Genomic DNA, 16,074 nt, shown 5'->3' with positions numbered 1-16,074 from the left:
GCTCTGCTGCGCTAATATGCCCAGAGAAAAAAGAGACGTTTGAGAACGTGCCGCCTGACATAAAATTAATATTGAGCAGAATTGAGTTCAGCCTATTGGTCCGCAGCCCTCCACAACAGTCCCTGTTTCTCATGTGGCCCCTTGGGAAAATGAATTGCCCTCCCCTTCTAGGGACAATGTATGTAGGACACTGGGTAAATTAATTCACATACATCTAATTAGCTCATACGGGCTACTTAGGTGTGTAGAAGCTATAACTGCTAGTCTGGGCTGCGAACATTAGGGTCTAACCCATTTATGGAGTCAAAACACGCGATTTGGCCTTGGTTTTCATTATAACCGTTGTTTATGTTTGTGAAGAAAAGGATGGCCCTCAGAACTAACAATGTATGGTACTTTCACTTTCAATTGATTGTTTAAAAACGTTTTATGGGATGGTCTGAACTAAAATTGCACATTATACCTTTCTAAGGGTCTTAAATGTCATGTGTGATATGTTATGTTGTTATTACATGTGTATACATTTGTATAGATGTTTATACATTTGTATAGATTTTTCTTTAATTAAAAACAATAGTTTTGGATTTATGACCCCTTGTCCTATTTTCACTACATGGGTTTTATAGTTTTTTTTAGAATTTGTTTTACATACACTACATAGTACTCTGAATGTCCCTGATATAAGGCATGAAGTAAGGCATAAAGTGGAGAGACTGAAGCAGCAAATGCTTGTTCTGAGTCTCGCAGATCCTCGCAGATCCTCTGACACTGCAGAAATAATTGGCACATTGTGAAGGGCAGATATTTATGCCAGTTTAGCTGCAGACTGTCAGAGATGGATGGTGCTCTGCCTGCTGGTGACAGACTCTGTTAAAGAGATCTCAGAGTAGTGACTGCTCAGGTTTTCCCAAACAATGAAGCGCTTGGGTAAATTTGAGAGAAAAACAATTCACTTTAGTGCTGCGCCTGTGAAGAGAAGGTTTTGACCTTCAAGCATCTAAAGAAGATCATTCATGCCTCGCTCATCAAATCATGTTTTTCAGTTCATATCCTGCTTATTACCTTATTCAGCCCTTTGACAACTGGTTTAGTTAGCTATTTAGCTCCGTCTCTTATTCAAATGTGTCTGAATGAGAAGCCTAAGGCAGGTCATAAACAATGCTTTCGCAGAATGAGATCATTACTTTCCATAAAGTCAGATTTCTAAAACATTTCCAAGTTTAATCACAATGTGTCATTTGAATCTGTGTCTGTGTCAGATCAATGGTATTAGATCAAGGGAAGTCTGGCGCCACAACATGCCCACCAGCGTCTCAACGTCTGTGGGATCAGAGTGTGAAACTCTTGGTTAAAACGTCCTTGATTCTGCTACTTAAAAGGCAAATGCCACCCGTTTGAAAACAATTAAAGTCAGTACTTGTGAATGTGAAATACTTATTGCAAAAGCTAGAAAACCAGAGGGACTAGCACTTGAAAAAATATAGGTTACAAAGTTACAAATATGTTGAAAATCATCTGAAAGACGGAACTAGTTAAAAAGCTGTTTTTGGAGGTTATAAGGACATTTGTTTGTTGGGTCTTGGGGGATGATTACATGCTAATAGTTCATACTGTACATGACCCTGGATGCCACTCGATGTGTAGGTGTTATATTGGGTGATGGATAATATAGGGGAATTTGTGCATTATGTTAGACATGATTAATTTTAGATATGTTTGGCATACTTAAAGGTTCTATATGTTAGATTTTGAACATTTATATAGCAGCAAACAACTATTTGCTGTAAAGATATAGTAGTGTAATGGTGTTCTGAGCAGAGACTGAAGTTGCACTCCGTTTGTGTGTGTTGTAATCCAAGCTTCTCTGTTCTTTGTTTTGGTATCTGGAACGCTACGTGTGCATGTAAGTCCCTCCCTTTGAAACTGTTGGCCCTCCCCTTCATAAAGAGACTAATGGCGCTTACCGTCTGCGTGAGGCAGGCGTGGCTGGTCGTCATAGCGCAAGAAACTGCCGTGACCTAACGCGACACACAAACAGAACGTCAAAGGTGTGTTGTTTTTGATTCTCGGCATGTGGCTGTTGCCACAGCCAGAAGACAATTTTTGTTTCCACGTGCCGTGCTATCGCGAGAACGTCACACACGTGTTAAAAAAATAAATCAATAAATAAAAGGGAAAGGGAAAGGCTTTAGTAACACTAAAAAACGACAAAAACACGACGGTGACTAACGTCACACGCTTAGGAGAACAATAAACGGTTGGGTTTAGGAAAAGAACATTGGAGAAGGCTTTATTAAAAAAAAAAAACTGATAAACACCACACACAGGGCACGATCCTAGGCTCTCCCGGGTGAAAGTCCTGTGTTTTACCCATCTGCCACCCCAACCAAACTCTGTCCTTTCATACTACTCACTACGGCGATAATACACATGTAATGTAGGTCAATGGAGGCCAAACGGCGTTGATAAACACGCTAAACAACGATTATGCATCTTGATAACACGCAAAAATGGCATATGAATTGGTGTGTCATACATACGCCACTTAGTGAGATCAGTCTGGTACCAGGGACTTTTTTTCATAATGGAAAAACAAAAAAGTAGAGGCGAGTCGAGCAGGTATCATGTAATGGAAAAACGCCATAAGAGATTGACCTCTCACACAGCATTGTAAAAGCGAAGTGTCAGAGTGCAGTTGGAAGTGTTCAGCTGAAGGCAACCTTCCAGATTTTGTTTTTCCACCAAAACACGTTCTTCGGCAAAAAAAAGGCCTCTGAGGATAGCTAGGCAAGCTAATAATTATGTTACAACACCTCGCTGAGAACACGAAGGTAAGCTCTCTAAAGTCTCAATGATTTTAGAGAGCCAGTTCTGGCCAGACCATGACGCCTTATGGAGCTAATCTCGTACGTACTCCAGCCTGGGGGTTTGAATGAGGATTCTGACATGACTGTGATTGATGGGCCATAAGTGGGGTACACAGACGTTGTAAATATACTACTTTTTGATTACATTTTTTGCAGTTTTAATTGTTAAAAGCATGCACTTTAAAAAATTTGAAATGGCATGGCACTTAAGTGCATGTAAACACACATGATCGAAAAACTTATATTTGGATAAGACATGAAGGATGATATCCAGAACAGCTGAAGTCAGTCAGCATCATTACTAATACATCAGTTAATTCAAATGTGATTTTAAGTGCATTGGCTGCTTTTGGCATCTCCTTCTTCACTTGATGTTTTACAAATGCAGGTTAGCTCTGTCCTGTAATGGCTAGATACCATTATCAGGAAGGTAGGCAGCAAACTGACCAAGTGAAGACGGGAATAGCAATGTATTTTGTAGCCCTTGATGGAAAGTTCCATATTCAAGAGAAGAATATACTTAAAAGCAAACCTAATTTTCTTTTCAATGCTGTGTGATCAACTGCTGTAACTGGAAAACCTGAGTGCTGATTCTGACAGTGCTTGTAGAAAACAGGCAGAGATTAATTGATGGGTGACCTGGAGCTGAATCAATCTTCTTCCTCATTCTATTTTTAAGGTCAGGTTACATTGACAAAGAACAACATACATACAAAGAAACCTTCATTTGGTATTCCATTACGGGATGAATAATGAAATTCTATGCGATCTAAGAAATTGTTTTTAATATTTTCTTTTGTATTTTCTTAATTGTCTATCTTTTTTATTATTGTTTTATCTGTATTTATTTGTAATTATGAGCTTGAACATGTCTGCTTGTCTCTTTATCTGACTGAATTGGTCTTGTTGATTGAGGGTGTCTTAGCAAAAAGGCCTCGCTTTTGTCCGTGTAACTGAAAAAAAGACTTTAAACTTGTGAATCATCACTTTTAAATGGGTGGAATAAATTTGCATTAATTATTGGAATAGTCTTTTATGAAAAGATAACTACTTTGTGTCTGGAGAAATATGCAGAAATAATTTGAGTATGATATTCACAGAATATCTCAACCAGTATCACCGGTGAGTGTATAAGTACAAAGCGACATGGTGTGTGGAAATTGGGGATTGTGCGGTTAATATAACACATCCAACAACTTCAGCTAGATGAACAGCCCTGCATGTTCTCAACATTCACTGCAAGCTCATCTGTTTCCATTAACAATATTTTGTAATGTCAGCAATTTGTTAAACATATTATTACCCATTAACAGGAAAACATCACTCAGGTAAAAACAGCTACAGTGTTCAAAGACATTTGTTGTGCCTGATGAAGATTCCTGTTTTAACACTCAAACATACAAACTCTGAGCAGCTCACGCCTTAGTGGCCTTAAACACGTATTGACGGCAAGCTGGCAGCTTTCCTAGAAAATATCACCCAGCCGCCCTCACATTGGAGAGCCCAATAAAAATATCGGTCCATCTTCAGGGGCTAATCAAATGCCAAGATAATGCAAATGACAAGACAAACCTGCAGCCTTCCTGCAGATTTAATAAGTGTTGTGTTTGTTTGTTTCACCTTCTTATATGACAGGTTGTAAACAAGGCTAAACTCAAATATTAGTCAGTCTCTCTCCTTACCAGTCAGATTTACTGTATATGACGACTATTTTTTCATACCTTCATACATCTGAAGTTCATTTGATCAAATATTTCCCCCACAATTATTGATCAATAAATGTACAGCTGTGTCACACATTGAAAAAATAACTACATTTGTGAGAATTTTTCTACATGCTAAAAAAATCTATTTATGTATATACATTATATAATTGTTTTATTTTTCGTATGTTTCTGGGGTTTTATGCTTTATGTAAAGCCTTTATTAATGCCTTTGTGTATAAAATGTTATACAAAAATTGTTTGATTTAAAAAGTTTACAATCTACTTTGTGTCACACCTCTTTATCTACAACACACACACACACACACACACACACACACACACACACACACACACACACACACACACACACACACACACACACAGTTGTTAGCTGTAGAGTACTGTGTGATGGACCTGTGTTGGATGCACTTTAGAAATAAAATTGACTTTACTTGACCTTTTGTGACTATTAAACTAATTACACTTGTAAAGCTGAACGATCTGATGATTCAGCTTTTTGTCTCTCATGCCAGACCTCTTGTGATTCCCATGTGAAGAAGACAGAAACATGTCTGGTTTTGATTTAACTATCCTATCTAGTATTCCCTCAAGGCGTTCTTGAGTAATCACATTTACAAGGAGAACTGAAGAATTTAATTAAATACCTGTTGTTGGGCCTTTTACTCTTGACTCTTTTATTTTTGACATTGTATAGGCCAAAGCAATTGATTTATCGAAGGTAAAGTTATTATGAAGATAATTCAAAAATTCTGTATTTTCATAAAAAACATAAAAAAGTTACATTTCAAGACTTCTTTTTGAACTCTGATTTGTTAGTGTAGATATTTTTAGGAGCAGGGCTGAGGGTTTCAGAGGTTGAGGGCTGCAGGCAGTGTGAGCTGACACCCCACATAAACCTTAGGCTCACGGAGACAGCCAATCCAGGAAAGATAGTCTGCTTCCATTTGCTCACTTATCTAGGTACTGAATAAAGGTGGCATTCTCGTAGTAAAACTAGAGTGGGTCAAGTAAGCGGTCAGTCAGATATTCATGCCAGACTACGAGTGTAGTAAAATCAGTGTTTTTCTCTCTGCCTTTCGTAATGTAGAAGTGCAGCCACATCTGTCTGTCTGCTGACATCCCTTTGAACTCCTGTCCTGTGGGGTTGCCCACACCAAAAAGGGTCTGCACTATTCATCTCCCAGAACCATTTTGGCCCACGGTAGAGCTTCAAAAGCTTCAAAGCACACATGACTTCCGACCTCTGCGAGCATGATCCACAGATGCATGACATACTGGATGGAGGAAGTGTCGTACCGCAGGGATGAGATCTAAGCACGTTGGGTGTAGTAGAGGTGTGGGACAGTGTACACGTGATATTTGTGACTCGACTGCAAAGTTGCTAAGTATGCTGTTTGGGAACCCTAATTACCCGCAGGAAACAACAACACATTAACAACTGCTCTTGAACCCCAAAGACAGATTCTGACATTTCAGAGAAGGTCAAAGTTAATTACCGTGCCAGACTATTCATGGGGAGGGTACAGGAGCAGATTGTTTGTGTCGAAAAAATGCTTCCAAATTTGAATAAGAAGGTTACTCGTGTCACAACCCTGTTACACAATTACATATTGACAGTTGACGACTAATTCCAAATACCACCTCAATCAATTAATATGCGTGCCAAAAATCACTGATGTGGAGCGTGACAGAGAGGAAACTGTGGAGATGATAGTGTCGAACAATTAGTTGATTAATCAACTGACAGAAGAATAACTGACAATTTTGATAATAATTTAACATTTGTAATTTATTTAGCAAAAATGTCAAACTGGTTTCACCTTATGAATAAAGATGAGGAGGGTTCACTCTTTTTCTCTGATTTATGTCATTGTTAATTGTACATCTTTGGGTTTTTGTATTACCTCAGGCTCAGGGAATTTTGGATTTCTATATGATGTCGATGGGTATATTGTCTTTACATTTGTATAGACAAAACAATTATTTAATTGAACAATAAAAATAGATAAATCAATAATGAACAATACAACTGCAACTAATGATTATTTTCATTATTAATCTAATTATCATTTTTATGATTAATTAATTAATTGCTTAGGGAAGAAATTTGAGGAAAAACGGCAAACATAATTTGCCAGAGCCCAAGGTGACGTCTTCAAATACTTCTTTTTTGTCTGACTGACAGGCCAAACCCAAAATATACTCAATTAACAAGGATATAAAGCAGAGAAAAGCAGCAAATCTGCACATTTGAAAGGCCAGAAACAGTGAATGTGAAATTTATTTTCGATACCAATTATTCTTCTTATTGTTCGGCACTAATAAAATGTATTCTTATTTGTAGTTCCAGTATATGCCAGCATAGAGGAGATAAACAAAGATGTCTTTCTGAGTGGATGGAGGGGTGCATGAACAATTGTCCTGGCTTTTAAACCAGGAGGCAAAGAGAGTATAGATAGTATCACCATTACTTCCCTTGCAGAGGCTCTATCATTGCATTACAGGATATAAACTATTAAGAACTGACAGGATGAATTATTAAGAGCCCCATTTGCATGGCTCCATTATCCCTTGGATAAAAACAGAAGAACATCGTGAGTTATACATACAAGTTTTGCGCGCAGAGTCCTCCACAAAAAGCGAAGAGATGTCCTCGTCTACACCAGCATCATTTTTGGCGATGCAGGTATAGGCGCCGGTGTCCTCAAAGTGCACGTTGCTGATGTGCACCTCGCTTCCATTAGCTTTGAGGAACAACGGAAAGAAAAGACATAAAAAAGACAGCTTACCTTTCAGAGAGAGATAAAAGGAGACATCCCTGCTACCATCTTCTGCTACCATTACTCTGTTACAGAACAGTTCTCTAACATGTTAGGAAGGAAGGTAAAAGGTAGGAGTTCAAAGTACGAATGTGGCACATGTCATACTGTGTTTCTGTGAGCACAGGGACAGGTTTCTTGTTTACTGTTTTTGTGTACAATCTCAAAGGAAAAGCAGTTGGCATTGCTGGTAATTGAAAGAACCATAAGGCAATGAGAATAGAAATACTGTTTACTAGGGGTGTGACGAGACACCCAGCTCACGAGACTAGACACGAGATTGGGTTCACGAGAACGAGATGCGATTTTAACCTATGTTAAAGTAAACTTCAAGTCCTTTATTCAATCAAAAGTCACAAAATGAAAAACGAGCACTGAAAGGTTTTGCTACAAACTCAAATGACTGGCTTCTCTGTTACACTGTTACTTATTCCATATGTATGGTGGAGAGAGAGTCTCTTCACTCAGACAACCAAGGTTACAATATAACCAAGTGTTTTCTGGCAGTAGTTCAGACCGTTGAGACCAAATGTTTTGTACTTGAATTTGTCATTGTACAGTAGACAGAGAGAAATAAAGCTTATTTTACTTTTGTCTTCACAGTGAATAAAACCACAAAGGAATTACCATCAAACGCTCAACAGATGATTTTTGTGAAGACAGATGCGCTTTTATCATCTGCATTTTATTAATTGCAGCAGTACACAAGGAAGTAGGCTATGCTAGTATCGATTTATGACGAAGGGAGAACATTTCTCTTTGTTTAATATCATTAAAAGTAAAGTAAGTAAAGCTGTATGCCTCTCGGCTCATTTTAATAAGGACAGACTGCAGACGCGTGTGTGTCTCGGCCAAGAGAGAGGGAGAGAGAGAGGGAGGGAGGGAGCGCGAGAGCGGCGGTACTCTTTAACGTTCTAATGCAGGCAGCTTTTTTCTTCCGCTATCACTCTGCAAAAGTCAACTCGGAGTCAACTTTGGAGAACGGGTGAGGGGATCTTCTATGCAAATTTCGGGTCAAAGTCAGACTCATCCGTCATGCTGGCTGCTGGTCTGCACTTGTGTACTTATATTGCGAGACACTTTTTACCTCAACGAGAAATCTCGTCACAGTTTAATCTCTACTGTATATGCACTGATGTATAAACAATGGTTCCATTCAGTGTTATTTAAGTATATCTTATCATTCATCTTGATGTGGATTTTAGTTTGTATTGCCCAGCCCTGTTTTTACAAAATATGTATGTTCAAATAAGTAAATGCAGGGAGCAGTAAACTCTAGACTCCACTATACCTTGCAGGGTAAGTTGTTTGGACAGCTTGGTTGTGATGTCCATGCCGTTCTTCAGCCAGGCCAGCTGGGGGCTGGGGATGCCGTCAGCGTGGCAGCGCAGGCTGGCAGTGACGCCCGGCTCCCTGGCTTGGCTCTCTGGATACACTCGGATGACGGGAGAAACTGGAATATGGTGAAAAAGGGGAGAGGGAGACAGTTGAGACTCAGAGATGAATACATGCAGTACAACCCATAATGCTGTTTACATTAGTACCACTTGAGAAGTGAGGCAACTCTATTGATTGAGAAGTTTAAGAGAAGATGCCAAGTCTTGAACTTATGGTTTGGAATTAGCATACACTATCAATAGGATCAAGTGTATTTTCAGCATTACTGAATACCTTTAGATAAGGTTACCGTGCTCTGTGAAGCCAAACAAATCAGATAGATAAATAAGGGAGAGAACCTCTGTTCGGACGTTATTGATTTTGCTTTGTAGACATTGATTTTATGTAACCTTTTGTCAGAAAGGGAATGAGGGGATAGAAGAAAACAATGTGTGCAGAAAGAAAAGGCACAAACTTAATGTCCCTGTCTTCTGCAAACTGATCCAAAAGCTGACTTTACTCATTTCTGAACATTGTGCCACTGTCATGTTGGAGTTTCCCTGCTTTACCCTACCCCGAGGCAAAAGCAAACAGACAAAAAAACTCTCCTACATACTGTACTTCCAAGAACCATAAATCAACATAAATCAATAAAACACACAAATACATTAATAATATGCATTTATGCAGTGGCTGAGAATATGCCGCAAGTTTTGCTCTACATCCAGTGGCTAAATTGTTAAGAGTCTTGCTCCACAAAACATGGAAAATATCAAAAGAATGAATTTGAATAATCCTTTAAAAGACGAAGCCTTCTCTGAGTAGCATAACAATGATAAAAACTTTCAAAAAAAGGATAGTAGTATATCTGAGGAGACTCTCCCACAATGAACTGTTTACAGAGCGTCATTCCACAACAGCCTGTCATATATAAGACAACAACATGGCAGTGGTTTATGTATGGACATCAAATTCCATTCAGAATGGATCTTGCCATCTTGTTTTGAGCAATCCTCAAAGCCTCTGTGGCCCAAATCAGTGTCCTTTTTTTTTCTTCTCATTTCTGAAACCGACTTCAGAAACATGAGCGGAGGATAGAAGCGAGAGTCTTGGCAGAAGCAGAGAAGGCAGACGTGCTGTGGAGACCATTTCCTGTGGGCACTAGGTTAGAGGAAGTCTTTATTCAGCCAGGTGAGTGAAATAACTGAAGGTTGTTGCCACGGCCATCTGGTAACCACGGCACTCCTGGGCTTTGGAGCTCACGTCAACCTCACTGCCAACACGCCATCCAGGAGTGGGCCATGAGGGCTCCTATGACACCCAGGTTACTTTACTAGTCACAGTCACAGAGACACTCTTACACCGATGGCCCTCAGCAGCAACAAGGTTGACTGAATAGGGCCTATGAAGACAATTATTGTGTACAATCTGTTAAATGAAGGTTATTACTCATACTTTATATCCTCACACATGCACATACAAACATGCAAAAGCTTTCTTTGTGTTTGTGCAGCTTATGTTCTTTCTCTGGTTTCCGTTATCTGTGTGTGTACTGTAACTCACTTTGAGTCAGCCCTGTTTGTTTAAATTGCTCCGTGAATTGTGCATCTTTACATCAAGAACAGCAATCTCAGTATTTCTAAAAGGTACACACTTTTAAACGGAATATTTAAATTAAGTGATTTGTATTCTTAACCAAAAGGATGACATAGCATGTCCTTTTCATTGAGTGGGTTTGCATGCATGCACGTAAACAGGTTATTTTGGAAAATAATGGTAAGTTAGTTAGTAGGTTAGTTACTACAACAACATAGAGGATTAGAGCTGAAATAATTAGTCAAGTTGATTAGTTGATCTCTAGGATATTCTCAACTGTTTTAATAATTGATTCATTATTTGAGGTTCTTTTCAAGTTAAAATGTCGACATTTTCTGGTTTAACCTTCTCAAACATGATCGATTTGCTGCTCTCCTTTGAATTAAATGACACTATAGTGTATACGTTTGGAGTTTGGACAGTTGGTTTGACGAAACAAACTATTTAAAGACTTTACTGTGGGAATTGTGACATTTTTCACTATTTTCTGACATTTTACAGGCAATACAATAAATCCAAAACATAATCTGCAGATTAAACAATAATGAAAATAATCCTTAGTTGCAGCCCTACAGATAACTTTAAATGTTGCTTTTCTTTCATTACTAAAGAAGCTAAATCCAGCAGCATATATGCAGCCAGAAACCAAACTGAGTTCTTCCTCGACTGTTGAGGTACTGTAACTCGATCAGTACAGAAATGACAGATTTGGTGGATGTGGAGGAGTTAAAGAGTAACCTGCACTGACGCAGACAATCTGAGACCTGGATAATTAGAATCACGTATAAAGGGAACTGAATAACTAGGTTCCTCTATGCTCCATGTAAACGTACGTAATATCCCAAATATGATCAAAACTAGGATACTAAAGTGCACGTTAATGTACTAATTATGAAGGCAAGGCAAATGCTCAACACTTCCCTTCTCTCAGGCGGAAGTTAGAAGTAATTAGTAATGTCCAGTTTTGAATAAATTGAATTAATCATAGTATTGTAAATTTATAATGTGTGTGTGTGTGTGTGTGTGTGTGTGTGTGTGTGTGTGTGTGTGTGTGTGTGAGAGAGAGAGAGAGAGAGAGAGATTTTAGAGTCATGGAACACTTGGCATGTACCTACAGTAAGTTGCTGGGCTACAACAACCTATTAATCAACAGCTGTATAGTGCAAGCCTGGATCTACCAGATTCCCTTGAGCACCTCATTAAAAAACCCACTCAGGCATTCTCACAAAGTTGTGTTAATTAGTGTGTTTGAATTAAAGAAAAATAGATCCACAAGACGTTTTATTCAAGAAAAAACGGCATTAGTGCCACAGTGTTCAGTAATAGGTTTTTCAGGGACAGACACTTCACTTGAGCAAAAGCTTACTCACAAACAGTAAGGTTCTTTATTGATCATGTGCAGGGTTTTCCCTGCGGCTTAGACCCAGCGTCTAAACATTTTTGTGCCCTGCCTAAAAGTATGAACGTAAAAACAATGTGGAGAGCATCTAGACAGTGAGCAGGTGCACAGGACGGCGTGTGGCCACTCGCGATATGGCAAAAAAATCCCCCAGCAGCCCAAAAAGCATTTCCGCCATAGGCCACCATTGTAAAACAAAAGTCTGTTAAACTGTTGACAAGACACCTCGGACTGCAAACGAGGTTGATTATGACTCTTTCAATTCTGAATTTTTAATCCATACAGTTTTTAAATTTGAAAAACTTTCCTCGAGCCGAGAAAAGCGATCTAAAAACCTGTGACATCACTACAATGTGAAGTCTATGGGCCCAGTGGGAACACTACTGCGCATACTCAGTGGACCGCATATCACGGAAGTAAACCCGGAATCTTAGAAACTGTTTTGGACCAGGCGAGCAACTCCATTAAATTGAACTGAATAGGCGCCATTTTGGGATCTGGTATTCAGTTAATATTATACATTCATGGCCGCAACCGACAACCACTAACGTTTATTCAAATAATTACATGATGACATCATTAGTATTTACAACATATATCAGTAGAAGTAGCGTTAAAAATCGTAGGCCTCAGGCACTTTTAACAATGCTTAATAAATAATAATAAAGAAAATCACACAAGTAAAAGCAAAATCTGAATCTAAGACAAAAAATAGTGCAAGTTAAGATATAGGGCTTAAATGTAAACAAAATATAAAGTAGTAGAATTAATGTAGACAGTATTGCAAATAAATTAAACCCAATGTACAGTATATATAAAAGTATATAAAGGTAAAGATTTAAATGCATTATTTCTGCTGCATGCTTGGTGATATAAGCCCTATTGATCTGAATGATGTTTTTTTCCAAGAATCTGCAGTTGAAAACAGTAGGGCCAGCTAACATCCAAGGACTTGGCATAGAGGTTGTTACGCATTCAGCAGTATTTTCTCTGTAGAAAAGAGGTGAACAGTATGAGTGTCATGGTTGTGGTTTTCAGTTGTAGTTGTTCCTGTTTTATTGTGTTAATTTATTGACAGTGAGGGGAAAAACAGAAAAATTATCTGGATGTAGCTGCTTCCCAGAGGGCTTTCAATGGTTTCATACACTTATCCACCAATACTGATATGTTATAGATACAGATAAATGTTATAGTTATTTTTTTTCATATTTATAGATTTTGGGTGATTTAAAATATTCCAAAAATGGTATATCTTTCCTACATTCATTTATTTAAACCTGAAACCAGGTGCTGAAAAGGGGAGACAGGGTAGTGATCTTTTGATCAGGATGGTCTTTTGTTAGGGCCAATACAGTAAATAGAAATATCTTCTGATGCTATGGAGACTGATAGAAAATAGATAGCATGGCATCGAGCTAACATCTCATACACCTTTTTGAGTAAATTGCTTGTGAGATTTGAAAAGATGGAACTGGTTGCTACTTTGTGCTGAAGATCTCCAATCAGAGCTGGCAACACCACTACAGGAGTCAGATATAGGTTACAGTAAAAGAGTAGGTGCAGTGTGTGTAGAAGTGTAATTACAGAGTATGTAAGTGCAGGTGTAATCCGTGCTCTGAATGGGTGTGTAGAGGTTGGCTGAGGCAGAATTGCAGTTGAGACCTCTGTAGGTTTCATGGCCCTAATTCAACCAAACATCTGTGATGGGAGGGACACACTGCCTGCCCAGCCTAGTTTCCTCCATCCAAGTAAGGCGTCTACACAGTTCAGCACGGCATAATTAGGTTTATTTTAAATAATATGTGTTATTAAAAAGGTAATAAGAATATGGAATAAATTAATGTTACATATGAAGGGAACAAATGTCAATGAATGTAGTAATTTGGTTTGGATTTTGAGTTTGGTAGAAATTAGACCTTAACCATTAACATTTAACATTTTGGAAATGTAAACTTAGTTTTTGCTACTATGATACTGCTCTGCTAGCTACAACAACCCATAAGGTCAAGTCAGTTTTATATGATGGGCAGGGTTAGCTAGTTGCCTCAAATCCCATTAGATTGGATAAATATGTATACAAATGTATATGACTCAAGTTGAGCTATTTAAACTATTTTACAGTAAGAGAAAACTAAACAATAAACACAGGATTCAAACTTGGAAAATGTCTCACTGTGTCTTTAAAGTGGTTTTAAAGCCTTAAAGGAGCTAAAGTTGCTCAAATGACATTAGGAGCATTAGGTGTTGATGGGTTTTAGTGTTCAATCTTACAGTTCAGGCCTGTGATCACAGTGGTGTTTGTTAGATACACCTCTGCCTGCTGCTATGATGGTTTTACAGTAAAACCAAAGTCTTGAAATTATAAATATGCCTCAGGCTTTATTGGAAGTAACTCCACACTTATATATTGATATTCAGCTACATTAAATGATAGCATGAATGCATTGCTTCAATTATTGAAAGCATTTTAAAAGGCTTTGGTAGCATCCAGTATACTGCTTAAAAGCATCATGAATGTTCTTCCTTCGCTCACAGTATATCTGCATCTTTCACCAGGCACCTAACAGTCGCATAGAGAACCATGAAACTCCTTTTCCCTCTGAACATGAAAAGTGTGTTCTCTGCCTTTTGATAATATCTCACTTACACACTATACCAATGTGGATGAGTAAACTCATTATTCAACAGTCATGAAAATTAAAGAAGCGAGCCGGTTGGTGGGATTTTTCCACTCGAAACTCGTTTCAGACAAGATGTGAGAGAAGTTGCATTCTGAAGTGTTTCTGATAGTGTCAGGAGACCCAGTGCCAGGAGAATGTGACACAGCAGGGCTGACAGCTCCATCATAAAGCTCCCCAGTCGTCAATCACTCAGTAAGGCTCCAGTCGGCCATTGCGCTACAGAAGATGAGCTGGCGTGCAGACACACACACATACAGTAATGTGAACAAATTAGGACAGCCATACTAAAGTTGACTAAAAAGAGGAATAAAAAAATTATCTTTAGGAAATTGATCTTAATGCCTTAATTAAAAAAATTAGGAAAAATCCAATCTTTAAGGACACCAATTTTCTTTGTGAATGAATAATGTATCGTAAATAAATAAATGTTCTTCCTTAAAATACAGGGGGCATAAGTAAGTAAGTACACCCCTATGTTAAATTCCCATAGAGGCAGGCAGATTATTATTTTTAAAGGCCAGTTATTTCATGGATCCAGGATACTATGCATCCTGATTAAGTTCCCTTGGTCTTTGGAATTAAAATAGCCCCACATCATCACATACCCTTCACCATACCTAGAGATTGGCATGGTTTTATTTCAGTTAGCCTAATAGCTGGTTTGATTTGCATTGAGAGATGATTTTATGGAAAGTACCCCATGCCAATCTCTAGGTATGGTGAAGGGTGTGTGATGATTTGGGGCTATTTTAATTCCAAAGGCCAAGGGAACTTTATCAGGATGCATAGTATCCTGGATCCATGAAATAACTGGCCTTTAAAAATAAAAATCTGCCTGCCTCTATGGGAATTTAACATAGGGGTGTACTTACTTACTTATGCCCCCTGTATTTTAAGGAAAAACCTTTATTTATTTACAATACATTATTCATTCACAAAGAAAATTTATGTCCTTAAAGGTTGGATTTTTCCTCATTTTTTTAATTAAGGCATTAAGATCAATTTCCAAAAGATGACTTTTTAGTCAACTTTAGCATGGGTGTCCTAATTTTTTCACATGACTGTATACACACAAGAGCAAAGGACACACAAAAACCATGGAAGGAGACCACTTCACCATCACACAACTGGGAGATTTCCAACTAAGCCTGGCAGACCTGTTACAACTCTTCAATACAATTCAACTCAAGGCTGTTGCTGAAAAACATGGCGGTCATTACAATTGGACTGTGCGACAACGCTTGAGTGTGTGTACAACGTACAGTTAAAATAACACACGTGATCCTCGATCACATATATACAAAAACACTCACACACACCATGACATATATGCTCACACCATGATGAAAGCCTCCTCTCACAGTTGTGATTACTCTCTCACCTGAGCTTCATGCCTCCGAGGGACATGTGGGAGTAATCCAGCTCAGACAGTCAACAACAATTGTATCCATGAATCCAATGCATTACTTGTACATCACACAACCGGTGAAGAAGTACTTTTCAAGGGTAAAACAAAAGTGAAAACTTCTGAAGCTGTTCTAAAAAAGATCTGGGACAGAAATAAAGAAACATAATGGATCTCCAGGGAGTACCCCAGGAGAATGAGGT

General features: G+C 38.4%; 1 protein-coding gene across 1 annotated transcript in view; it reads right to left on the bottom strand.

Annotated features, from left to right (window-relative positions):
- fstl5 (follistatin-like 5) overlaps positions 1-16,074 on the bottom strand; it is a 101,014-nt gene that overhangs the window by 42,469 nt on the left and 42,471 nt on the right. Inside the window, exons 6-7 of the mRNA XM_078260118.1 lie at positions 8,705-8,866; positions 7,204-7,338 (exon numbers count right to left, since the gene is read on the bottom strand). Coding sequence (XP_078116244.1) covers positions 7,204-7,338; positions 8,705-8,866 — 297 coding nt within the window. The remainder of the gene's footprint in view (positions 1-7,203; positions 7,339-8,704; positions 8,867-16,074) is intronic.

This window comes from Sander vitreus, chromosome 10, assembly GCF_031162955.1.
Source record: "Sander vitreus isolate 19-12246 chromosome 10, sanVit1, whole genome shotgun sequence".
In the NCBI taxonomy this organism is placed as follows: domain Eukaryota; kingdom Metazoa; phylum Chordata; class Actinopteri; order Perciformes; family Percidae; genus Sander; species Sander vitreus.
This window is presented reverse-complemented; position numbering and strand designations above follow the sequence as displayed.